This window comes from Salarias fasciatus, chromosome 11, assembly GCF_902148845.1.
Source record: "Salarias fasciatus chromosome 11, fSalaFa1.1, whole genome shotgun sequence".
In the NCBI taxonomy this organism is placed as follows: domain Eukaryota; kingdom Metazoa; phylum Chordata; class Actinopteri; order Blenniiformes; family Blenniidae; genus Salarias; species Salarias fasciatus.
The window spans coordinates 14126654-14152531 of record NC_043755.1 but is presented as its reverse complement, the minus strand read 5'-3'; the positions used below and the strand labels follow the sequence as shown (position 1 = coordinate 14152531).

The 25878-nt window shown below is 43.1% G+C and overlaps 2 protein-coding genes across 2 annotated transcripts in view; both read left to right on the top strand.

Moving 5' to 3' along the window:
* hivep3b (HIVEP zinc finger 3b) overlaps window positions 1–9647 on the top strand; it is a 38133-nt gene extending 28486 nt beyond the window's left edge. Inside the window, 7 exon segments of the mRNA XM_030102723.1 lie at window positions 124–1813; window positions 1816–2135; window positions 2298–2443; window positions 6086–6261; window positions 6415–6516; window positions 7310–7965; window positions 8076–9647. Coding sequence (XP_029958583.1) covers window positions 124–1813; window positions 1816–2135; window positions 2298–2443; window positions 6086–6261; window positions 6415–6516; window positions 7310–7965; window positions 8076–8705 — 3720 coding nt within the window. The 3' untranslated portion in view covers window positions 8706–9647.
* A 4062-nt stretch (window positions 9648–13709) lies between these two features.
* On the top strand, window positions 13710–16445 carry LOC115396495 (endothelin-2). The gene is made up of 5 exons (XM_030102380.1): window positions 13710–13767; window positions 14465–14621; window positions 14852–14965; window positions 15866–15919; window positions 16199–16445. Exons 1-5 carry the CDS (start codon window positions 13710–13712, stop codon window positions 16443–16445), a joined length of 630 nt encoding a protein of 209 aa, XP_029958240.1.
* Window positions 16446–25878: the final 9433 nt, after the last annotated feature.

Here is a 25878-nt window from a genome sequence, read left to right as displayed (position 1 = left end):
CAGTGCTGTTTTGAGAATGTGGGCTCTCCTTTTGTATGACTTAAATATTTTAGTAAGTGAGCTTTCATTGTCTCTTTATCTTACACAAGATGTTAAATTAATAAACTGTTTCATCTGTGGTAGGAGGCAGAGAGAGTGGAGGAGTTCCAATGGCCTCAGCGTAGCCAGACTCTGGCCCAACTCCCTGCAGAGAAGCTGCCACCAAAGAAAAAGAGACTCCGCCTGGCAGAAGTTACTCAGTCCTCGGGGGAGTCTAGCTTTGAATCGATGTCTCTGCCGCGCAGCCCCAGTCAAGAAAGCAACATCTCCAGCCTCTCCGTTTCTTTTGAGGATCCAGCACGGTCCGAGCTGGCCATCAGGGCCTCCAGTAGCCAAAGTTCCCAGATGCTGATGGTTCCATCTACTTCTCACCAACATCACCAAACACACAAGGAAATGAGGCGCTCAGCCTCAGAGCAAACCCCAGCTAGCCCACAACAAACTGAACAAAGCTCTGAGACCAGAAGTAAGTCTTTTGATTATGGATCCTTGTCTCCTCAACAGCCTGCATCCTCCTGGAAAGAAAGGAGAAAGTGTCTTCTGGTGAAACATCCCACTTTAGGGGAACCTGAACAGGACGTTGGGGGCAGTATGAGTCATCTGTCCAGAGCAGATAGTCCAAAGCCTGGTCCTTCTCATTCCAGCCATCCTCCCCCTCCTCCCTGCTCCCCTGAAGGAACACCCCAGTATTGCCTGGAAACCACAGCAAAGGCCTTGCAGCTGCTCCAGCCACAAATCTTGCCTCACTCTCAGGATGTGCTTCCTCTGCAATCCAGAGGCCACCAAGCATTCCCCACAGGATCCCTCACCCAGCTGCTCCCGGTCACCACAACCATACCTGAAGCAATGTCCACCCAAGTCGTCCACAGAGCTTTCTTACATTCACAAGGATCTCCACATATACAGATACACCCAGCTCAAATTCATGTGGCAGAAAGGTTTGGATTGCCTCTCCCCCAACTTTCCTCTCTTGTTCCATTCCAGTTCTCTTCGAGTGCCAGAGCCAGTCAAGCTGTCTACTTGCCCATTCCTCCGAGACTGACTACACATTTTCCCTCCCCTGCCACTGCAGAAGGCAGACCCTTCTCTTCATTGTCTTCTGCCCTGACTCATCAGTCTCTTGTAGCCATCTCCTACCAGCACCCACGGCCTGTCATTGCCACATGTCTTGCACAGCTTACACCAGTTGTGTCCCTTATGGTGCCAGTGCGCCTCCAGACTCACATACCGACATATGCCAATGCCATGTACACCACCCTGTCCCAGATTTTAACCTCCACTCGCTCACAAGAGCCAACTGCTTGCACAGCTATGGTCATTGTGAGTCAGGTGGAGGGAGACAAACTGCAGAGGACCTACTTAAAGGTCCCTTCCCCGGACATCAAGAGTCTCCTACCGCTTTCTCTGCCCACAGAGCTGGCCTCTGGCTCTGAAGAGGGATATGGTCCACTGGGGGCAGGAGGGAGTAAACGCATGCTGTCACCTGCAGCCAGTCTGGAGCTCAGCACAGAGGCCCAGCGTCACCAGAAAAGGGTAAAAGAGGAAGAGGAGGGAGAACAGTGTAAAGCTGGAGAGGAGAAGGAGGAGGTGGAGGAGGTGGAAGCAAAGGTAAGCCCAGAAGAGGAAGGTAAAGCCACCAGGGAAAAACTGGAAGAACGGGAGAAGAAACAAACGGATGTTGTCCAAGTGACAACAGTAAAAGTGGAGGACCAAACACCGAGGAAAAATATGAAAGATGAGGATGAGGAGCACAAGAAATCATCTGAGACAAGTAAAAAAAAGAAGAGGAGGTAGTTGAGAGACCGAGCGCCCCTTCATACCCCAGTCTCCACACTTCCACCACAGTCAACTGGTGCTACCTGAAGTATGTCAAACCCAACCCGTCTGCACAGAGAGACCCTCGCAACTCAGTTTATTCTACCTGGAGCACCAGCTCACACAACCCCAACCTGCCAGGCCTCAGTACTAAAGTGGCCTTGTCTCTACTATGCTCTAAACAGAAGCACAGCTCCGAGACATACACCATGGCCACAGCTCAAACATCAGCCAAGAGTAAGCTAGTCCCTGGAAGTAGCTCGATCCCACGTGTGTCAGAGGTAAACATAAACACAATTTACTCTGATTTTGTAATGGGCTGAATCTTATGGAAATGTTACAACAATGCAAAGATGAATCTGCAGAATTGAAGAAGAATTAAATGCATAGTATTGTACTTTAAGTTTTTTTTTTTTCTCTCTCTCTCCATGTCTTGAGTGTAGGTACATGCCACCTCACCCAGCTCCCTCACTGAAGTGAAGGATCAGCAGCCTCCTAAACAGGAGGAAAAGAAGGAGAAGAAAGAGGAGCCGGGCCCGTCCACCTCCAAACACAGCGAACCCTCTCGCGTTCGCATTTTTGAAGGAGGGTAAGAACTGCAGGAGCGAGACTGTTACGCCACACTTATTTAAACTTGGTAGTTATGAATTATGCCAGTGCCTCATTACACAAGTTTCTCTGTCACAAACCAATGCTTGACGACAGCAAAAACAGCAACTGTGGAGAGCTGACGAGAGTGCACAGAGAATTACAGTAACAGATGGGAGGCCGTGGATCCCACAGGGACTTCATTTGTACCTGCAGCCAAGTTTTTCTTTTTTTTTTTTTTTTTCTCACTGCTGGCATGAATGTTTGTGTTTTAGAAGTGTTAATGGGGAAAGATGTCTATATGTGTGTGCGTGCATGTGTGAGTGAGTGAAGGGGAAAAGGTTGTTTCTAACATCACTTTGCAAGCTGCTCATTAGTATATTTTCATGGTTACACAGCGTGTTTGTCTTCAGACCTGTACACCTTCACATATTGCTTTCAATGAACGTTTTCACTGCATCATTTTTTTTTGTTTCCCAGCTTTTCTGTTTAAAACTAAACTCTTTCCCATTATTTGGAAATCTGTTCATGGTGAAGCAATGTCCAAAATACTGCACTGTGCAAAAGTTTTAGGCTGTTGTAAAATGTGAATTGCAAATGGAATCAGCAGGGCAGAGATCAGGATTTGGTTTGACCCCCCCCCCCCCCCCCCCCCCCTTGCCTTTAAAGCAGCATCAGTCATTCTCAGCCCGCTGTTTTTGAAGGAGCTTGAACAGAGGTCAGCAATCTGCTTCAGAGCCCTTTGTCTCTTCGTGTAACCCAAACAGACTCATTTTTGGGAATCTCACGCTTCTGTTGAAGCCACATCATCACTTCTGGGACCTTCTGTCATGAGCTGGTTGTATATTTGGGGTTATTTACCTCTGCTGCAGAATAAATATGGAGCCAGTTTTGAATGTGCATTACAACAGTCAAACGGTTTTGAACAACACTGTGGTTGAAGTTGAAAATAAAAAGATTATTATGAAATTTCTGACCAGTGCTGGTGAATGTAAATATTTTACACTTTCCATGTAACTATTTCTATAAGAGACAGTGAAGATTTTAAGAGGGGTGTTTTCTGTACATGTGTGAGCACAAACAAAAAAACTAGGATTTTTTTCTTTCTCATGTTCACACAAAGTCACTGTGGTGGAGTTGTCTGCTCAGCAGTAGATAAGACATTAATTACCACCCTTTATCATTTGCTGCCACGCATTACTCATACTTACAAAGTACAGTTTTATTCATAAACAGCCCACAGCTGTCCTCCGGTCTCTTGCCTGTGTGTGTGGTGCCACCCTTCTCCCGTTGCTCATGCCTCCTGTTTTCTTCCTGGCAGATCCTCCAGTTCTACTTTCCCCTGTATTATTTTCTTTTCCTTCCCTCCCAACCCCGTCTGCATCATCTCGCTGCGTATTTCCATCCCTTGATGTCCTCCTGTATTTTTCCTCATGCATGCAAATAAGCACAGCCACTCGGTATTGAACAGCAGAGAATGTTTTGCACCCTGACTTTGTTAGAACTCATTATCTCAGCCTCTCTTTTGAGAAGGGTCTTTGAAATCATCCCTGTGTACCACTCTTATCATTTCGGGGAAAAAGTCCTTCTTTATGTTGCCGTGCCTTGCCGGATTTCTTCCGTCACCCAATTTCCGAGATCCCTTTTTAGGAGTCCGGGAGTCTCTGGTGGTTATTAGTACCACATGGCTGAAGAAGACACTTTCACCTCACTAACACATGTCTCAGCAATTAGGCAACAACAGCAGCTCCTTCTTGGTGGCTGTTAAAGTCCATGAAACGGCGGCTTTAATCCCTCTTAGTGAGCATAAGCTGAACCGTGTCCCTCTGGATCCCGTGAGGACATGCAGATTGATTTCCACGCTATGTGCTGTGTGAACATTGCAGACGAGTTTAAACACATTTGAGCAATTTATAGCTTGCAAGCAATATGTACCGGCAAATATTAGCTTAGTCGGAGCTCTCTGACAAAATAGTGTGTATACTGTCTGTCAGTATCTGCAGTTTTTACTGTTTTCAAGTCTTGAATTTCAGCGGAATTATCCTTCAACAGCTCTGTGGTTGGGAGACATAAATTCTGCTCCAATATAGCGCAGTGCTCCTAAAGCTACAAAACAAGCTTGTTAGCTGAATCTGCTGAGAGATGCGGTGCTGATTTAATGTGCGATAAGTGAAGTGCGACTTCTGCCTTGTGTTCCTTCGGAGATGCGGTCGGGTATTTTTAGCAGTGGCAAGAAATACACGGTGTTTATTGGGCAGCTCCTGAATAAATACTACATAATGTCACTGTTGAGACCGTTATACAGTTGTGTAATAATTTGTTGGGATTTGCCGCGGCTGGCTCCGTTATACAACAGGCAGCATTCACAGTCTGGCTTCTTGTAGATGTGGTGCACATCCTGTAATTAAACACAGTCGGCACACATTGGATATTTACAATCCAGAATGGATTGTGCACGCCGTCGCGGAGTATTCAGAGCCGAGGATTTTCATAGACGACAATTCATTCAGATAGAAAACATCCGTGGTCCGCTGTGTCTGCAAATAGCACTTAGGTAAACATCAAGATAGTGCACAAACAATGTTTTTATAGTCCAGGCCTAAATGTGTCGCTTCATTTTTATATGCAGCGTCTATTTAGGGCTGTTGGCCGTAGCCAGGCTTCCCTTCCCTCTCTTTAGCCGCTGCTGTTGTTGGCAGGGCCATCCCGTCAGCGCAGAATAGACGGTATTCTTTGTGTTCCTAGGGAGTAGCGGAGGGAATGGGGTTTTGGTGGGGCTTCCCCAACCCACATTCATAAAGAAACCCTTGTTTTCCACTTTCTTGTGTGTGTGTGTGTTGCATAGAGGAAAGCAACACACACTTTTACCATTTGTACTGGAGATGCTTACAACAATATTTTCAAAAGGGGCAATCTTCTAAATGACTGTAATATTTCTTGGTGCTGGCATAGAGGAAACCGCAGAGAGCGACCACACAGCTGTCAGCAGTCACCGTCTGACCCACGGAGCCTTTCGCCGCCTCGGAGCACCTCGGTTTGGTCGCCTGACTTCGTTGCCATCGACCTTCTTTTGGGCGGATGTTTGCGTCGGTCAACTGAACACAATATGTTGAATTTAATGCCGCATTCACGAGCTCGAAAAGACAAATATTCTTTAAGGAGCCAACAGAGCCGAACCGCGACTGAATATTGGATTTTCACTCAGCAGATGGCCAGATAAACAACTGTGAAGACATTTTTCTCCATCTGTTGGAAATTCAAAGCTCGTTTCCCAAAATGTTCACCATGATAAAGTTTATAATGTCATCATAAACTAGAGGCTCAAAAGGAAACTGCTGGCAGAGATGAAGTGTGTTATAAACTATTGCTTTGTTAGTGTGTTTTCACCTCAAAGTAAGCATTTTTGGATTTAGTGATCTTGAAATATCTTGATAAAGGGACAAGTCTTTTCTATCGAGCTCCATGTGACTCGACCAATTTCAAAACTGAAATTCGCCAAATAAATGAAATATGTCTCCACATCTGTGTTTGGCAATAAAGATAGCATAATCTAATACTAATAATGAAAGTGGCAAATCTTGATATTTCAGTTTTGTGGCAGTAAAGTGCTCTGTCTGTTTGTTCTTTCCATTCTTTGTTGTAGGTATAAGTCCAATGAGGAATATGTTTATGTGAGAGGTCGTGGCCGGGGAAAGTACATTTGTGGAGAGTGTGGCATCCGCTGCAAGAAGCCAAGCATGCTGAAAAAGCACATCAGAACACACACAGATGTCCGTCCATACGTCTGCAAACACTGCAATTTTGCCTTCAAAACCAAAGGTAATTGAACCATTTACAGTTCGTAGCACGAGTCGTAACAGTTCTTAACATTAAACAATGCAGAGTACCCGATGATAGCACTGTTCCCCTCATTTTCCTTTCCACGTGGAGGCCGAGGGAAATTTTCACAGGCTTTTCTTGTTCTTTTCCTAGGAAACCTTACAAAACACATGAAGTCAAAGGCACATGGGAAAAAATGCCAAGCGATGGGAGTCTCTGAGTCATCTCTGGACGAGCCGGAGAGCGAGGAAACAGGTACTTCATGCGGACGGAGCCGCATCTCACATATTTGACTTCAGCTGTGGAGAAATATCGGTACACAGCTGGATGAACTTCTGCCTTTGAAGAATAGTAGCTGCTCGGCACTGACAGCTTATGCAACACCATGTTCTATTCTCCTCCCTCTGGCCTTGCATAAGAAATATGAAAAAAGCTTGAGATAAATAAATGAAGACTGCAGCTTCTGTCTTGATGTAGAAGTGACAGTCTAGCCACAATAGCGTTTTACAGACACGTAGATTTTACAGACCTCTTAAGGATGAGTTACTGGCATGTAGCAATGCATATTGTCACACATCTGTCCTTTTTTTTAAAGCCACCCGCCTCGCTGCGTGTGCTTCCTGTCCTGCCTGTCCCTTCCCTCGCTGCCTCTTTCTTGTTGATAGACTCCCGTCGTTGCAAACAAGGACGCTCCATTTAAACAGTCTTTTCATTTGCACACATTCACAAGGCTGTTGGGAGAGTTTGTGAATAGAGACATGCTGCTATTCAAAAAAAAAAAATTCTAGCCTTTCTATTCTTAGTCTGTTTACAACATGGGTTTGATGCATGTTTTTTTATTCGTGAGCGACGGTTTTTTTACTTGGTTTTATACATTCAATACAGATTATTTTACTTTGATAGGGGAGGATAAGGGTCAACGTTAGAGGATAAATGACTTTTTATCGCCTCGGAGAACAAAGTGCATTATCTTCCAAATGATAATTGATGCTCCTTCTCTAACAGACCAGAGAGACATAAATACATGTTTGTCTTTGTTGATCAGCAGGAAGTGACGATCGCGTGTGCGGCTCAGAGGAACAGGAGGAACACCAGTTCTCCGACGTGGAGGAATCTGACGACGACGACGACAACGACGATGACGAGGACGACGAGGAAGAGGAGTCCGCATCTCACGAAGACCCGCCGTCCTCCTGTTCATCGGACACCCACCTCTCCACAGGCGGGCTGTCCAGCTGTAGCAGACGCTCCAAGCGGGCCACTCCAGACCCCGAGGCCCCGGGGCCCGGTCCCAGCCAGGAGCCGTCCCCCCGAGGAGTTTGGCCCGGCCGCCGCGCCCCCTCGCCGGGCAGCAGGAGGGCGCTGTTCTCCCGGCGGGGCTGGAAGGCGTCTCCGAGGGCCTTCTCCCCCAGCAGCGAGAGCTGCTCCCCCAGCCGTAGCCTCTCCCCGCGCCTGGAGCTGTCCTCGCCCCTCCACAGCCTCTCCCCCAGAACTGAGCTGTCCTCGCCCGGCAGACACGTTTCCCCCTCCCCTGAGAGAGGACCGTCTCCCATCAGACCCCTGTCCCCCGTTCGTCCAGTCTCACCCAGCTACTACCGGTCGTCACAAGCCCGGGCCTCTCCCTCGCCGCTGGGGCTGCAGCCCAGAATGCTGGGATACTTTCCCTGGGAGAGCCCCGGTACGACGGGGGGTCACATGAAGCTGGTGAGTCAGTTTACTCAGTGACTGAAGCTTTACATTTTCTTATTTTCTTTGCAGTGTGGGAGTTAGTGCTGTAGTAACCAGCATTAACAAAGTCCTTGCTCCCCCTACAGGAGAGAAGCGGTACATCAGGCGAGTGGCCCTCCTCAGAAACGAGCCGCTTCCCTTCTGCTTTCCGTCCTTCGCCCACGGAGGGATACCCCGGCCACCAAGCAGCAGACAACATCTTCAGCCACCTGCCCATGCACTCCCAGCAAGCCAAGGTCCCATATCTGATGATCCCAATCGGCGGGATCCAAATGGTACAGGCCAGACCGCGGTCCCACCCCACCACCCCCTCCTCCCCGACGTCTCCCCCGCTGGAGGGACCCTCGCTGGCCAGGTTCGAATCGTACTGGGGCGGGACCCCCAGGACTCAAGGGCTTCGGACTCCTGGGGACCAGCGGGCAGCCGGAACCAGCCAGTCAGGGCGGCATGGTCACAGCACAGCGCCGACTCTCTCCAGGTCGGAGTCGGAGACCGCAGACTCGAAGCAATATGGCAGCTCGCACAGCTCCGTCCGCGCCCACCGGTCCGCCGCCGAGACCGCCGAACGCTGCCCCGGAGTCAGTCGTTCGAGAGCACCCCTCAGCAGGGCGGCCCCCGTAGCCTCGTGCGTCGGTGAAGAAGAAGAGCCGCCGCCGCGTGACGCGTCGGAGGAAGGCGCGAAAGGAGACTCAGCCAGAACCGACCAGAGCACTTAGCAGTGTCTTCACCTTCTGATGCACCTTCGCATCTCAGTTTGCTTTATTGGTTGCTACACAAGTCTTGATTTGTTTTTATTGCTTTGTTTTTGTTTTTATACAGTTTTCAATACCATTGTTAACTTAAATGTTTGTTCTTTGGCAATATTCAGGTTGTTATAAAAAATGCACTTTTTTCCATTGTGAAAACAATGTTTATGTAAATCTCTATATAAATTAAATATAAATATATCTATATGAATATATCCCTCCTGTATCTGCATTGATACCGGTAATCTTAATATCTGTTAAAAGAATTGTAAAAGGAATTTAAATAAATTTGTGAATGACCAAAATCTTTCCATCAAAAATAATTCCATTTTTTTTTTTGTTTGTCCAGTATTACTCAAAATGTAGTTACTTGTGCCTTTTCCGTCCAGGTTTGTGTTTTAAGATGTACAAATAGACAAAGAGATGGCTGTGAATTTTTTTTTTTATCTGCTTTCGAGCGTTCTTCTTCGGGAGGCTTCATACTTGGTGTTTTGATTGTTTTCTTTGGAAAAGGCCACTGCTTTACTGCCGGGTGAGTCTCATTGTTCAGATACTGAAGGAGCAGCAGACGCTTGTCAACAGAAATGCACTGAAGTTCTATTTTTCTTACAAAAGATTTTAGATTAGAATGTATGTTTGTACAGGGAAGAGCGCTCCTTATTTATTGTTATTGACGACAATGATAATTGTTTTAAAGTTCTTTTTTTTTTTTTTTTTACTTTTTGTTATTGCAAAAAAGTCTTTTTGTTACATGTATGTGTCTTTTTCATGATGTTCTTATAACTTGAACTGGTGACAAAGATGAGAGGAGGTTGAGTTTTACTGATCAGAAGATCAAAGTGCCCTGCAGATTTCACACAGCAAAATTTCTAGTCATTGAAGAAATAAAACAGAAAACAAACTAAACGCTGACTCCGTTGAGGTTGTGCTTTTCTTGCAATGGTTTGAACCACAGTTCTTCCCATCAACAGTGTCGCAGGTAAAGGATTTAATTTTTTTTTTTTCATTTGCACTGTTGCGTTGTGATCACATGAAGAAAGAAAACTCAAGTTCATTGAACAGCTATTTGTTTTTTAATTCTCTAAGTCTAATTGTCAAATTAGCCGAGAACGAAAATGAAACCCCAAGCAAGTCAAAGCTACACCCTGGATAGAATTTAAACTGATTATTCTTTTATGGCTGTTTGAGCTTCTCTGTGTTGCTCTTGGAGATTCTCTGATCGTATCATGAACTCTGATATTACCACATGATTTACTTGTTTGCTATGGCTACAGCCATCTACATCTTCAGGCATTTACACTTTTTCTCTTTTGTTTTATGTGAAAATGTTTGACATTTTAACCTGAGTTTTGTGTAAAAAAAAAAAAAACTCACTAAAATAAGCGATGATAAAGAGATTAAAAATGATTCCAAACACTCTAACAAACTTTCCAAAGCCTTCCTTATGGAGACTGAAGAAGTGAGCTTTTCCTCCCAACACTAGATGGCGCCAACATGAGGTAAATCATTTTCACCAGTGGTTTGAGGCTGAAGATCCATCCTGCACTGTGGTTTCTTTCGAGTTACTTTTGATTGGGGTCAACAGATGACACACACACACACACACACACGCTCAGTCTTGTATTTCTATCCTTGTGGGGACCGTCCATTGACTCCCATTCATGTCTAGCCCCTAACCCTGACCCTTACCCTAACCCTAACCCACACCACAACACAGCCTAACCCTAAAGAAATGTTTTTGCACTTTTACTTTTTTCAGTAACAACAACATGGTCAAGAAAACACTGTTTCTCCTACTTAGGACCGGAAAAAGGTCCCCACAAGGCACGTCGTTTCACGTTTTGCTATCCTTGTGGGGACATTTGGCCCCAACAAGGATAGAAATACGAGAACACACACACACACACACACACACACACACACACACACACACACACACACCTTACCAAACGATCCCATCCTATCAAATCTAAATCACCCTGAACTGAAGTGACATGCTGTAAATTCTTGGTTATGTGGGTCAGCTGTGTGTTTCATCCTTTACTGATTTCCACAGGAAAAAAAAAAAGAGATTTTGTAACAGACATTTATCACTTCTAGAAACTTTGACTGAGTCTTCAAAAATGTGCATTGTCATATGGCACACTGTACTTTACACTGCTCTCAGTGTATGTCAGCTATGTAAAATTATCAACGCATAAAACAATATTCACATAAACCATATCTCTCCCATCTTAGTGTTTGAAAGTCACTCTCACTTTCTCCTGGAAACGGTATATAACAGCCCAGCATGGCACAGATTATTATGTAAAGCTTACTCAAGCATTACATGAACTTTTTTTTATGACCAAAAGAGCAAAATAACTGTTATGAATCAGACCTGAAATGGAAAATGTTGCAAAACATGATAACTGCTCTGAATTTTTTTTTTTTGTTGTTGTTTTTTTTTCAGAAGCGCCTCTTGAAGTGAAAGCTTCCTCTTCCAGATGTGGGATGGAGCTCCAGAGCCTAGAGAGGAGGTTGTTTTGCTGCTTAAAAGTGAATCATTTGCATGACTGAAGCCCATAAAGAGACTGGGGTGTGATGCAGCATTAAAAAAAGGAAGATACTCTGGCTTTATTGCCGGTTTCTCTCTCATAACTGCCACACAGCGTTGTTTTTCAGCTGTGGGACGATGATGATCCCGTTGTTGCTGAGCCTTGGGGGGCACATCTGTGTTCCTGGGGGGACTGAACTTATCACCTCTGGTAAGAAGAATGTGAAAAATCCAGACATGGGAGAGTGTGTGTGTGTGTGTGTGTATAACACACTGCATGTCGAACAATCCGCACATCTTTATGTAAGAGCAGAAGACGATCTAGTTACCCGCAAAAGTCTGGCTTCAGTCTATGCAGACATGACACCTGTCAGGCTGAGGCGGTTGAAGTAAATCTATGCACTTCAGTTACATGCAAACAGAATATACGATGTACAAACGTAACATGAAGCAACCCAGTGACACATTAGTGGTTTTTAGAGAGTGGCAGGATGAGCTTGAACCACGTCATGCGGCAGAGCGGCGAACCTCTTTCAATGATTGATTGAAGCCTTTAGTACTGGAACTTATGGCTCCTTATCTTTTATCTCCTTCATCATTTTGTACAAAACTGAGAACAGGCGCAGTACTAAATCATCATTATATGTGAACACGTGTGTATGTGAGTGAGTAGCTGAAGCAGTGCCTGAAGCAGGACCCTGTTTTCATGGTCTTTGAGATCGAAGGTCGAAACTTTTAGATCGAAACTGAAAAAGGTTTCCATGTTTTTTTCTTTGTAACTTTTTAAGACACTGGAACATGTTAACTCAACAATGCTGATACACAATGGAATGAACTTATTGAAAAATTGAATGAGATGGAGATTAAACTTGTTTTCTACAAACTTTGGCGTAATCACTGCGGAGAAGGTGTGAAGGTGAAACACACCAGAGGCCGTCCGGTCGGTGCTCCGACGGCGTGTCAACATTAGATCAGTACATGTGACTGAAAATCATAACCAGGGAGTTTCATTCATCTGGGGCTTTGGCAGCTGACAGGTGGGAGTCGGCGTACATTCCCGCTGTGATGGTTTTAGCAGATCAGAGATGGGTGAAGGGATTCACATCCTCTACTAGATTCTTGGCATTGTGGGGCCTTCTGGAGAAAACAAAAGCTTGGGAACCGCAGGTGTTCACTACAGAGAGAGAGAGAAAAAAAATCATTTGGTCCTTTTGTGACAGAGACATAATTTAAATTCCTGTGTGCTGTTCCTCTTGTACTCGTAATCTACTTTAAAGCTTGTTCTTTTCACGTTTTCCGCCACTCCTTTTCTCACTACAGGTGTCTTCTCGACATGCCGCACAGAGGAAAAGTACGGCTGTTTGTTCCGTACGTTCACGTGTCGGGTTTCACGGAACGTTTCAGTCTTTTGGTAAACAAACTGCTTAAATAGTTCCACATCCATCTTTCAGTCGGTTTTACTAAAACCTGCTCCACATCCTCACAGGACAGGTAAAAAAAAACAATTTTGCTTCAGTTAGAGTGGCAGGCTGACATGCTCCATATTTCCTGATTCATTGGTCGTCTTCCCTATCAGAGAACTCATCATCTCTTATCAGAAAGCTGGCTGATACCCGATCTGAACTGGTATTTACAGTTTGCATCAGTGTGAGAGTCGCTCTGTGTCGCTCCGGCATGGCCGACCTCCCTCGTCACCGTGTTGGCGGGAGACGGCCGAGAGCGGCCTTATCAGCGGGTTAGTCACCATCGCCAGTCATGAATGGAGGTTTCATTTCAGTCATAGACCATGAAAATCAGCATTTCTTCCCTCGCTTCACTATTAAAACCAAATAAGCTTCACAAGACGAGCAAAAGAAAAAAGACTAGTTATTATCTCAGACTTTGTGCCAGTCTGCGGAGGTTAATGTTGAAAGGAGTTCAGTCTATATCTGTGTTTGGATAACATTAATTTATTAGTATTTTATCATTTATTATGTCCTCAGAGATTTGAAGCTTATCTCTGCTTCGGCCCTGTCTAATCTTGCCACATGGTTGGTATGGTGGTTGTATCCATTATTTGGATCCTTCTTCATTATTTCAGATCACACATTAACAGAAGAAACATGTGTTGGCCAAACTTCAAACACACTCGTCTCCCCGGCAGGTGACATCTTTGAATGACACTTACATCTGTCTGAGAGGAGCTGCAGAAGCTTCAGGTATTCCAGGAATGCGTCAGAGGGTTCGAACAGCCCGGGGTCGTACACCGTGGCTCCATGACGGCCAGACGCAGGTGGAGCTTTCAGCATGACGTCAGCGGACAGAGGGGGCTATAAAAGAGTGGCGGAGCTGGGACGCTTCCAGACTGAAGTGTCCACAGCAGCAGCAGCAGGTTGAGCTCACAGCTGTATCGCAGCACTACAGCAGGCGTCCATCCATCAGCTATCAGCCATTCAACCATGTCAGCTCACAGCAGCTTACTCATCCTTGTCACTCTCTGGGCTTCAGTGCAGGAAGGTACGTCTGTTTTTGAGGAATATATTCTACAAACCAGTTTTATAATGACGTGTGCATTCTGTGGATGTTTATCAATAAATAACATGATCTTTAATCAAGCTGAAGCAGAACTGAACTGAGCTTGTTTTTGAGAAACAGCAGAGTAGACGGGATGATTTATGCACACAGACATTAATCTGAGCCACGCTGTGCATACAGAGGCGATGGCTGTCACTGCATGCTGCTGCACATGACGTGACCTGGCAAGCAGAAGCATGTGGAACATAATGGGATCTGTTGATCGTACCCAGATTCATTCTTCCAAACAGATTTTTTTTCCGACCAAATGTGGACATATAGTTTGTTACTGACATAAAACAGGAAGATTTAATCTTTCTGAATCAATTCATGAAGAAATAATAATATTTGCATCCTTTATCACATCACTTCCAATATTTCACTATTTGAGCTCATTATTAAATATTCTTAATAACTTTTTAATTGAATTTAAAAATATAAATCAAGATGAATTTTGTCTGATTTTCTGTCAAGGACAAATCTGACACATTCCTCATGAGAGCTGCTGTAGCATACTCGTAGAATCTATAACATGAACTTGTTCTATTCATCATTTCATAAAAAAGAGGCAGACTTACTCACCGGCGCTTCAGTTGACCATATGCCCTGTGTGTGTGTGTGTGTGTGTGTGTGTGGACAGGTCTGGGCCTGCCGCTGCCGCAGCAGCCGGACCTGGAGACCAGCCACAGCATCCCGACACACCGGGTGAGGACCAAGCGCTGCGCCTGCAGCAACCGGCTGGACTCTGAGTGCCACTACTTCTGCCACCTGGACATCATCTGGGTCAACACTCCAAGGTGAGCTGGGGACAACACACACACGTTGATGCCTCTAGACCAGTCGCTGAAATGTCAGCGCAGTACTTGTGATGGAAAACATGCAAATCACACTTTGAGCCCAGAAACCGCCAGTTGACCTTTCTGTCATAATCGCCGCGCAATGAAACGGGCTTGACTGAAGTATCAAAGAGCAAAGTCTGCACAGTGTTTATAACTGTAGCTATGGGCCTGTCCTTCTCTCTCTGCAGTAAGACGACAGTTTATGGTCTAGGTGGTGCCTTGTCTCGACGCAGAAGGTCGACCGACCGTTGCACCTGCAGCCGTCCTGATGACCGGTCCTGCATCAGCTTCTGTCGCCTCAGGTGAGTTGAGACTCGAAGCGGCACACTGAAAAGCCCACCGTCACACATCCGTCTGAAGGCCCTCTTAAAGGAATACTCCGAAGATTTTTGACCCACGCCCTATCCCTATCATTGACAAAGTTAGACAAGCTCATAAATACCTTTTTTGTGTCTCTTGGTCCAGTGGCTGGTTCCCAGCTATTAACATCGTAGTTAGCTTAGCTCAAATGCTGGAAGTCAATAGGAAACAGAGCCGGACTGACGAAAGTGGACAAAATACTCCTTCCAGTGGTCCGGGGGACGGCGTATTAGCACGTGAAGTAAATCCGAATGGTTATAAAACATTTTAAAAGACGTGCTTTCTTTTCAATCCGTTAAAATAACGTTTTGATACACACAGATCTGCACAAGCATAGTGCGCCGCGGAAGGATATACCGGCGCACAGCGGCTGAGTCTATGGCTTCTACTGCTGAAACAATGCAGTCAAATCCTGAGCGAGCAGAATGGGTTCAGTTCAGAGTTCACACGATTTGTTGTTTACTGGCGCCGAGAGCTGAGGCGTGAAGCGTGTGAGAAGTTTTAGAGGGCCAACTGCAAACTTTTAAGAGAAAACTTACTTTCTTTAAATGAAAGACAAACGCCGCCTCCGACTCCAAAGACAGGACACACTATGAGAACCCGAGGGCCCGTCTGCAGGACAGAGTGTAGTGATAAATGCTGACTGGGTGAATGCTTTGTTGTGCTATAAAACATTTATTGAGTCTGTAAAGATAAGATGTATTTAGGTTATGATGAGCGATAAAAATAAATAACTCAGGATGTTGTCATGCAAGAGTGGTATTTCACAACTAGAGCCGTGTCAATAAAACTTTAAGACACAATCTGAAAGCTGTGATTGATTGCTATTTACTTGTGTGCAGCCCTGAAGTCAACCCCGTGGAGAGAAATCAGCGCAGTGTTCTCAGTGCCTTAAGGTGAGCTTTTAAAGTGTGTTAAATACAAAATACTGTACATCCTGTTCAGAAACTCACTTATTGTAAGTTTTGATTATTCTGTCATTGAGCGCTTGGTTTTTCTTTCCCCCCAACATCAGAGCAATGGCCAGAAAGTCACAAAGGCTTGGGAGCGTGCGCCATTTAGTTAAAGATTCTTCTGGAGGAGAAATCCTGGCGAAGAATCACGGTGGCTGAAGCGATGAGCGTCAAAGCAGAAGAGAGCAGCGAGCACCTGAACAAATAACGCTCCTCTGACAGGAGAGAGGAGAAACAAAAGGCCGCTGAGAGACCGTCCCTGCGAACGCAGCTGCGAAATGCGCCCGAGGTCGGAGGGGAGCACAATAGACCCAGCCGTGGAGGATCACAACGGATGAGAGACGCCATCAGGTCCTGTTTGAGTCCAGCCCTCTGGTCTGGAAGAGGGGGAGTGACTGACTGCACCTGTGCAGAGACCAGTCAGGCCAGCACTGACCGCCAGGAGAAACGGATCAGTCCAACTCTGTAAGCACAGGAATCTGTGGCATGCATGCATTATTTTCATTTTTATTATTTTACTTATTTACTTACTTACTTTACTTTTTTGTTTGTTTCTTTGTTTTACTAAAATAAGCATTTATTTCCTAAATTTTGAACACTTGCATTTCAAATTTAGAGGTTCATGTGTAGATATATTTATTTAACAATTGTCGAGATACAGTATATTATTTGCAATACTTGCATTTATTCAACATATTTTTACTGATACAGCACATTTTAAACTTGTCTTTTATAGTTTTTTTTGATAGTATCTTTGAAAAAAGTGATTCTTGGAAAAAAAAAAAAAAAGACCTGCAGAAAAAAATAATTCACTGACAAAATAAACATTCTAAAGCAGCATGAGTGATTTAATTGTGTGAACAGCAAACATACTTCTCAGTTCAAAAGGAGGCCTCGCATGGATGAATGGTTCAGGAATTCACCGTTCACATCAATAATAAGTTTACCTGCTATTCAGAGGCAGCGCGGCCCGTGTTATCACAAGGATCTGTGGAAGGAATGCAGAGTTCGCTAACTGAGGGGCGAGACAGATGTACGAAATGCTCTGTGACCCCATGTTCGCTACCGACTGCCGCTGCTGCACATGCTGTTCACACACACACACACACACACACCTGACTATGCAAAGAGCAGGTGACTCCTGGAACTGCGCGAGATCGTTGCCCTCTCACTTGATTTGATATAGAGTGGTTTTAACTGATCAACAAAGGTTGATAGGAGATAACACTCCTTATCACTGCCTCCCTTGAACAATGGATTTTCCATCTTGATTAAATTTGATTGCATTCAAGGGAATTTTATAAGATAGTAGTTATCCCAAAGCACTGATTTTCGAAAGGAGAGGGGATATTAATTTGTTAATTAATTGTGAAAACTTCAGGGTAAAATGGTGGTTCACGTTCTTTCCAGCCCTTCCATGTGGAATTTACACATTCTTCCTGTGGTTTCATGATTTTTTTTTTTTCTGGGTATTCCGGTTTTATCTCAGCAGCCAATCCATGTTCCTGAACTGGATAAATCAGAGTAGATGATGGGTGGATTGTTTCATTGGAATTGTAATAGAAACAGCGCTAAATTAAAAGTTAAAAATAAGTGGAAAGTCATAAGTGCAGCTGGAAGCTCCACACTACATAGCCTACAGAATAAAGAAGATATCACCAAACGAACGAGCTCATGGACAGCTGGGAATTTTAATACCTATGTATAAGAAAATACATCAAGAATGATGTCTATGAAATTAAAACATTAGATTTAAAAGACAAAAATGTGCTTCTTGACACAAAACAAATCATCTGCCCAGCTGCTGTGAAGGATCTGTCGTTAAGCTGTCTGATAATTCTTTAAACACCGGCAGATAACAAACGTTTCAAAATCATTTTGTCTTGGGATTTTCAGGTCAATATAATCAGCACAATCAATTAGTGGGGAATTCTTTCGTTCCTAAAGAAACCCTCTGATTTCACGTTTTCTGAAGAGGCCACACACTCCACTAATCCCACACACACACAGTCCTCCTGCAGCATCAGGCGGCCCGGTGTTTCCACCACAGCCGTGTGTTTCATCCACCGTTGAGTTCAGCATCATCTGATTCATGTGTGACTTTCGTCTTATCTCAAACAAACTTATTTGATTGTGGAGGTTATCTCCAAATCTTCGGAAGCAAACAGTAAACATTTGATTTACAAGAGGAAGGGGCAGTGAAATACCAGGAACCCTATAAAAGTTGCAATATTGTTTGGTGGTCTGTTTTAAACTGGGGCATTTCCTTGCCTTGACACAGTAAAATGTATCACAAACAACTGCACCGGACTGTAAAGCAACCAAAACAAACATGTGAAGGATTAATCTTTAACTGATATGATATGAAAATGCTTCCCTTTCAGCTCAGCTTTGTAAAAACTCTGTCCATGGTGCTGGAAGCAGACGGGAAACGAGTGAGTGGCTTCACTGGAGCCACAGAGGGAAGAACGTCTCTGGTCTCCAGTGAAGCCTTCACCTAAAACTTTCTGTTTCCAGTTCAGTGACTGCATGAAATACGATAGAAAAAATAAAAAAATCCTTTGAATAAGACCAGTTTAATCAAATGGAGGCAAATAATAGGTTTCTGTCTTACTTAATGAAAGAAAAATCTGAAATTATCACAATTCTCTGTATGTTATTAATTTAATGATAAACAAAAGAATATATTTAAGTCTACAAATCACAGGAATGCCTTGATATAGCAATATTATAAAGAAAACTGAAAGCTGCATCTGTGTTTACATTAAAAAAAATCTTAATCTTTGTTCATACAGCACCTTTTCATACAATGAAATAAAACATTAAGTACTTCACAAGTGCCCATCAAAAACAATAATCAAAGCATTAAAAAGTATCATGGAGAGACAGAGAGATATGTATTTTTAAAGACATCAAAGCAGAAAGAAATCTACTTACATGTATTAAATTATAGAAGCCTAAAAAGTGGAATACAATACATTGAACTGTAACATGAAGAAGTTAATCAACTGAATTGAAAGAAAAAGGAATAAAGAATTCTGAAGACAAAGAAGTCTGATCCTGTAGAGGACAGTATAAATACATAAAAGACTAACAAAACATAACTTGTTATTAGTATTATTGATTTCAAACCTCTGCAGCCAAATTAAAAGGATTACTGTGAAGCTGACAAGAGTCACCACCTTGATTAAGCTATTATTAATCTAATAAATGAAATACATACATGTGCAGGAATTTAACCCGTTTCTCCACAGTTCCTGGTGAAGAAGTCATCTTGACCTCTAAACTCCAGAAATTCTGGGATCTATTGAGGTTCTTCCCATTCATTCAAACTACCTGCAGAGGACTTTATGGGACTTAAAATGAGTAGAGCTGCTTGTCTTCCAGTGTCAAGGTTCAAATTTTAATGTTCATTTTACAAAAGCCTGAGGGGCTCCTGTAAAAACCCATCAGGCATTGCTGCTCAGGATCATTCTGGCGACAAAGCGGTGGATATTTCATCTCCTCGCGACACGTCTGTGTAACATGAACAGCCTCCCTCCATGTTCCATTTCTCCATGCAGCACACATCCAGTGAACGTGCTGACGCTCTCATCTGTCAGGCCGGGAGCCTCAAAGGCAGACATCTTCACTCTCTCTTCACACCCCCCTCTTTCCCCCTCGACATTACCTGCGAAAGCAGCCCTGAGGTGTTTGACTCCGCTGTGCTCGGTCACAACAAACAGTTACAACGGCGTTATATTCCATGTGCTCTGTGTGAGTTCCTCACTGGAATCTCAGTTTTCTAACCTGAACCAGAGCATTCTCCAGGTTTAACTTTTGCTTTTGTTTTGTCTTTGACTAGATGAATCAGCTGTTGCACAGATCCTTTCTTTAAGCCTCAGTGTGACCTGATTTTCATAGTTACAGGAAACACCGGCCGTTTCTGAATCAGGTCATTTTACGTGCCTTAATCAGCACCAAAACAGGAAGTTTCCTCTTCCTCGGACAAACCAACAAACACACTCTCACTATTTCTCCTGTGACGTTCACAGTAAGAAGCTTCTTCTCTGACTTCGCTGCTGGGCTGGTGTCATGTCTGACGATGTGCTGTGAGGCTCAATGAGACACTTTATATTCACATTACATGAAGGCGGAGCTGATCTCAGGGGACTGCAGGCCGAAAATCAAAGAACGCATGGTAATAAGGTAACAGAATGTAGCGAAGCTCTGGCAATGAAACAATCTATTGTAACACCAGGACGAGTGCTTATTTACATTCTCAAAAGTCTCACAAATAACCTTTTTTTTCTGTCAAGTCATGCATTTTTTGAAAGTGAAAATATTCACTGTCAAAACAACTGTTCTTACACTGGCAGAGCGGCAATTATGGAAACACTGGAATCCAGTTTGAACTTGTCTGAGTTACGGGACAGTCTTAAACTTAAGCTTCAGTATGCACTGTAAAAAAAAGCATTTTGTTTTTACAGGAAAACGCTGGCAGCTGTGGTTACCAGAGAATCCCTGTAAAATATACAGCAGCACAGTAGATAACTGTACAGACACAATATGTAAATTGATTTACAGGAAATGAAATCACAGCTGAATTAACATTAAAAAACTGTTAATGTTGCAGTACAGAACTGTTACTTGTTTACAGTAGTTTGCTGTAAAATTAACAGTGAAAACATAAACCTGTTTATAAAATTTATAATAATCTCCTGTCAAAATTACAGTTTATCTCAGTAATAAACATAATAAACAAAGTAACTGTATGATATATTATGGTACTTCAAAAATTAGAGAATGAATATTCATTCATTTCCCAAGCCACTTTTTAGGGTCACAGGACAAGCCAATCCCAGGTACTTTAGGAGAGGGGACGGTTTCATCATTTTGCCACCGGGCTGACACTCACTGGAGGCAAATTAGGATCACCAATTAACCTGGCATGAATGTTTTTGGATATGGGAGCCGGATATCCGGCACACACAGGGAGATCATACAAACTCCCCACAGGAAGTCCACGAGCCCCAACCAGTATTTGAACCAGGGACCTTCTTGCTGTGAGGCAAGAAGCGCTAACCACTGTGCTACCATGCAGGCTGTCGCAATTTTAGCTAGCTGTTTTAGGATTTGCTCATGCATTGTACGCGCTCCCCTTGCACTCCAAACAGTCAATCGATATCAATAAATAACAACTGCTGATATTATGTCATTGTGAAATACCAGTTTTCTTTAAATCAGCAATATGTGGACCATATTTTGAACATGTATATCATGCGGAATGATTAATGGTTTTCGCCTGTACACATCAGTGGAATCTGTGATTTATACTGAATAATACTGCAGATTTTAGGCTTATAATTCACTTTTGGCTTTATGGTATTTTCTCATAAATTTTACAGTTTTTTGAAGAAATCACAGTAAAATTGTGGGTTTTTTTTTTTAACATATTGCACCTGTAAAATTACAGTTGTGCACTGTTTCTTGATTTACAGAAATTCAGTTTATTTACTACGGTGATACACAATTTTTGAATTGACGGTGCTTTGCTGTTGCTTTTTGACAGTTTTTACTGTATTTTTACAGACATTTTTTTCAGTGTGTGCTGTTTGTGTCGTCTAGAATTAAAAATGGTTTAATGAGTTTTGAATGATAACTTTCTAGATATCAGTTATGTAAGAGATGGACTTGTGAACATTGCTTCTATTTTTGTTGAGATTTGCTTAGAATGACACACACACATTGATTTATCCTTTACTGAAACAGTTCCTGCTTTCATGTATATTTTTCGTTTGGGTGCTTAAAAACCCTAACAGAGATTATTTGAGGACAAGTCTAAAAAGCTCATTTATTCATAATGTCCCACACCTGAGGAGCCCAGTCTTTTAAATAAATAATTTAGCTTTCCAGAAAAGGCATCTCTGGTGTCTCAGCTATAAAATATGAAACATGTTGACTCAACCTACATTTTTGGTTCACAGCTGGTCGACGCTGATCACGACAGAAACTCAATGAATCGAATGTATGTTCAAAAAACTGCTTTCATATCCTAGATGTTCGGTGTGCTTTTTCCTGTTTTGTCTTAAATCATTGCCTGCCAATGGATTTATGTGATTTTGTATTAGTGAAGAAGTAAATTATTTTGCACCCTTGTAATGAAACCACTACTGGAGTTTCAGCACCAGCTGAAGCTTTTTACTGCTGCACTGAATGATTTTTGACTGGAAAGAGAATGTCATGATGATGTTTGACTCACTTCTGACAGCATTAAGGAAGATGTCTCAGTGAAACTGAAATTAGTGTCCCGTCAAATCCTGCACATTCAGAAAATTCTTCATCTTGTTTCCATTTTATCTCAGTTCCTTTGCTGCTGCTTCCTCTCATTATCATTTATTAATCCATTAATTTCGAGCAGCACTGATGTCCAGACCTCAGAGAAGCTTCCATGAAGTGACTGAACTTCTGAAAAGCCGAATCATGTCAGCTGTGGCGTCGCAGCAGCTCTAATACAACTATAAACACAGACAAGTTGGCTTACTTTTAGAAGAGAAGAGTTATTCTTTATTTTCATACATGGCATTGGCAATGCAGTTGATTATAATTTGCACAGCACTACCCCTCCACATCAGTGAGTGTGTGTGTGTGTGTGTGTGTGTGTGAAAGATGTGCTGAAGTTTAAGTGTCTGCCTTTAAGCGACCCAGATGTGGTGAAATCCGTCACACTGGTTTCTGGGGAATGTGCAGCGCTCTAACAGGCCATGTTCACAGACACCTGCGGCGCACACACGCTCACACACTGCTGCTGGGGGTCTGAGATGAGGAATTGTTTTCCAAAAAAAACCACGCAGGGGATCTTACAATGTAACACACACATACACACACAGCAGAACGAGTGTGTGTGTTTCCCTCCACTGTGCATTTCAGTAATTCTTTACCGCCGGAGCGCAGGGTCATGTTTCCCTGTGCAGGCTGAGGCAGCTGCCTTCCTGCATGTCAACATCACAGCCATTTAACCCTTGATGGAACATTCCAGGCCGGGAACAGTGTGTGCCACCATTTCTTTCACATCGAAGAGGGTTAGACCTTCAAATGGGATTGTGCCAACCTTTTAGGAATCACAGTTATTTATCTTCTTGCAGTCCAGACTGCATTTCAGAGGGTTAATTTTTAAATTTACACCTATGAATGTTGGGCTTCATTCTCCTGGCCGGGTTCAAATCTCTTGAAGTTTGTCTGAAGTCTGGAACTCCCATACTGAATCTGTTTCCTCCCTTTACATCCTTTGCAGGCGTTCACTGCTGCTGCTTTCTGATGCTTTTCATTTGAGATCATTTCCGCAGTCGACTTCCACAACAGGGCATAATTTAAAAACTTAACTGAACAGACTCAACCTTACCGTCCTCTGCTCAGAGAAGATCAAACATGGTTTTTGCAGTATGTGTTATTGGGTCATTATTCAGCTGAACTTTGCAACGAATTATTCCGAGCAGAAAGTTTTAGTGTTTGCACTGAAAATGTCCCCTTTGAGAGCTCATTGGAGGCTCGTGGGTCTTTCTGTGGAGTTTGCATCTTCTCCCAATGTGTGGCCTTTCTCCAGTTTGCTCCCACAGCTGTAAGAGGCGACTGCAGCTGTGAATGTGACCGTCTGTCTCACTGTGATTTAGTAGAAACCTGCACTGGATCCACCTGCCTTCGCCCGTCATCAGCTGGAATCAGTTCCAGCCCTGCAAAGAGCTGGATAAAGAGGTAGAGAAGACAAATCGATGGATCAGAATTGGTTCTGCTGCATGTGTCGGCACTCACATCGTCAACAAACACTGTCACCCTGGCTCCTCCAGTGGAAAGATAGGCTCATACCACAGCTGTGCCTTTCACACCCTGCTTTGGATCAAAAGTTTGATTTGAGAGAATGTTTCATATATTGACAGGCTTTAAAAAACACACTTTTGTAATCCTGCTGTTGAATTTAAACAATGGCTTGATTTTGGACTAAAATCATTGGATTGGTTACATGCATGTTTTTCTATGATCATTTACTTTGTCTGACTTTGGGGTTAGGGTGTTGCTAAGCTTACCGGTGGATTCAGACTCTACATATTTTCCCTGTGTTCAGCCCGATGAGGCCTCTCCTAATTGTGCAGGTAAGCATCAGTGTTGCATTGAGAACTTCCCCAAAAACAACTGAAGCTTAAAACATGGATTCATTTTATCTTCATCATGAAGTTCCAGGTAAAAAGACCTGACCTCACCATGGCACCGCTTATCTGCCACCGCTTATCTCTAATGACTCCAACTGTGAAACTAAAGGGACCACGTGAAAAGAAATCTCTCCTTTAACTTTATTAACTTTATTAACTGATGATGTGCAACAACACACCATCAGGTACACAGTATTAAAACTATACATTGACACGTCACGTGTTTTAAATGATTTATATCCACTCTGATGTGGTGGTGTATAAAACTTGTGTTACTGTCTAAACATTTAAGGGAGCAGCTGCTTTCAGGCTGAAGTGTTTCTCCTTTAAGGGACGAGTCATAAACACACCTAGCTATTGATACTTGGACTACCAAGGAATGCCCATCTGATTTTATGGTCTGTTTGGCTGGAATGTTTGTTTTCTTCTGAGATGAAAACCTGACAGAGGAATAAAAATACCTGTCTGGTTTCTATAGGGACATTCCTCAGAACGAAACACTGGAATAATAATTTGACTTGGCTTCTATAGAAAACCGTTACAGCCAGGAAAATGCAGCTGGAAGCCAGGAGTGTTCAGTTTTGGTGGATGATGTTGTAATAAACGCCGGTGCTCCCTCCTTCTCCTCATAACTCATTCTGTAATATACTTGAGCTCGACAAAAGGATGCAGCCGCAAGTGGTTTGTCACCGTCATAAAACTAACAGCAGGTCATGAAACTCTGAATGGGAGGCTGAAAAAGCACAGCTGATATAAACCAGATAACGTAACACACCTCTTATCTTATCAGGCGATACCTGTTTGATAAACTACTGAATCACAAAGGTTCGAAATATTGCGCAATCAAATAAATGATACATAAAGCTAAAAAAAAAAATCCATAGGTTTCTTTTAGCCCTGTTAAATGGAAATACTGTGTTTGATGACTGCCCAGCCTTCCACAAAAAATAGGATTTTGTCCATTAATTAACAGCTTCTTTGGAGACTTTTAAAATATCTATCTAAGCATAATCTCAAAACTGTTGAAATGGATCACAGAGAATCAACCGATTGTTTCTTTGTCAATGTTTTTTTTTTTCGTTTTTTTTTTTTTTAATTGATGAAACATGCTATCCCTCTCCTAAACCAGTAGATGGCCCATGACTCCCAAGAATCAAGACTGAGATCAGTAAATTAAATTGTAAAAAGAGTTCCCTCTTGAATCAGAATACCACAATCACATGTTGCTGGGAATGTTTAGACAGTCATCTGAAAATACACCCACATTTTCACCTGAAGTAAAAACAACAACTGCAGACAGTACAACTGTTTAGTGCACTCTTTATTCATCTCATTTATCAAAAGAATATGTGCAAAAATGAACAAATATTTGAGAAGTAATGCTCACTTTGAGAAGTTCTAAAGGAGATGTTATGACTTATGATCTTGAGTGAAGAAATAATTAGAAATCTGTCAGGTGATGGTTGATCAGAAGTTCTTTTATTGCACTACTTGAGCTTCTGTGTGCAATCAGAGGCTTATGTAAAATAAAGCTGGCTGATTATTGCAGAGTGGATGAGAACTGTATAAATATACTTGAAAGTCAGAAGTTAATTCACTGCAAATGTCCATAAAATCACAGTTAAACCCTTATCTTCTGGCCAACAAGTTAGCTGACACTATTCTGAGTGGTTCTCTAAATGCAACAGTACTGAGGTATCAAAAGGTTCCATCTGGAAA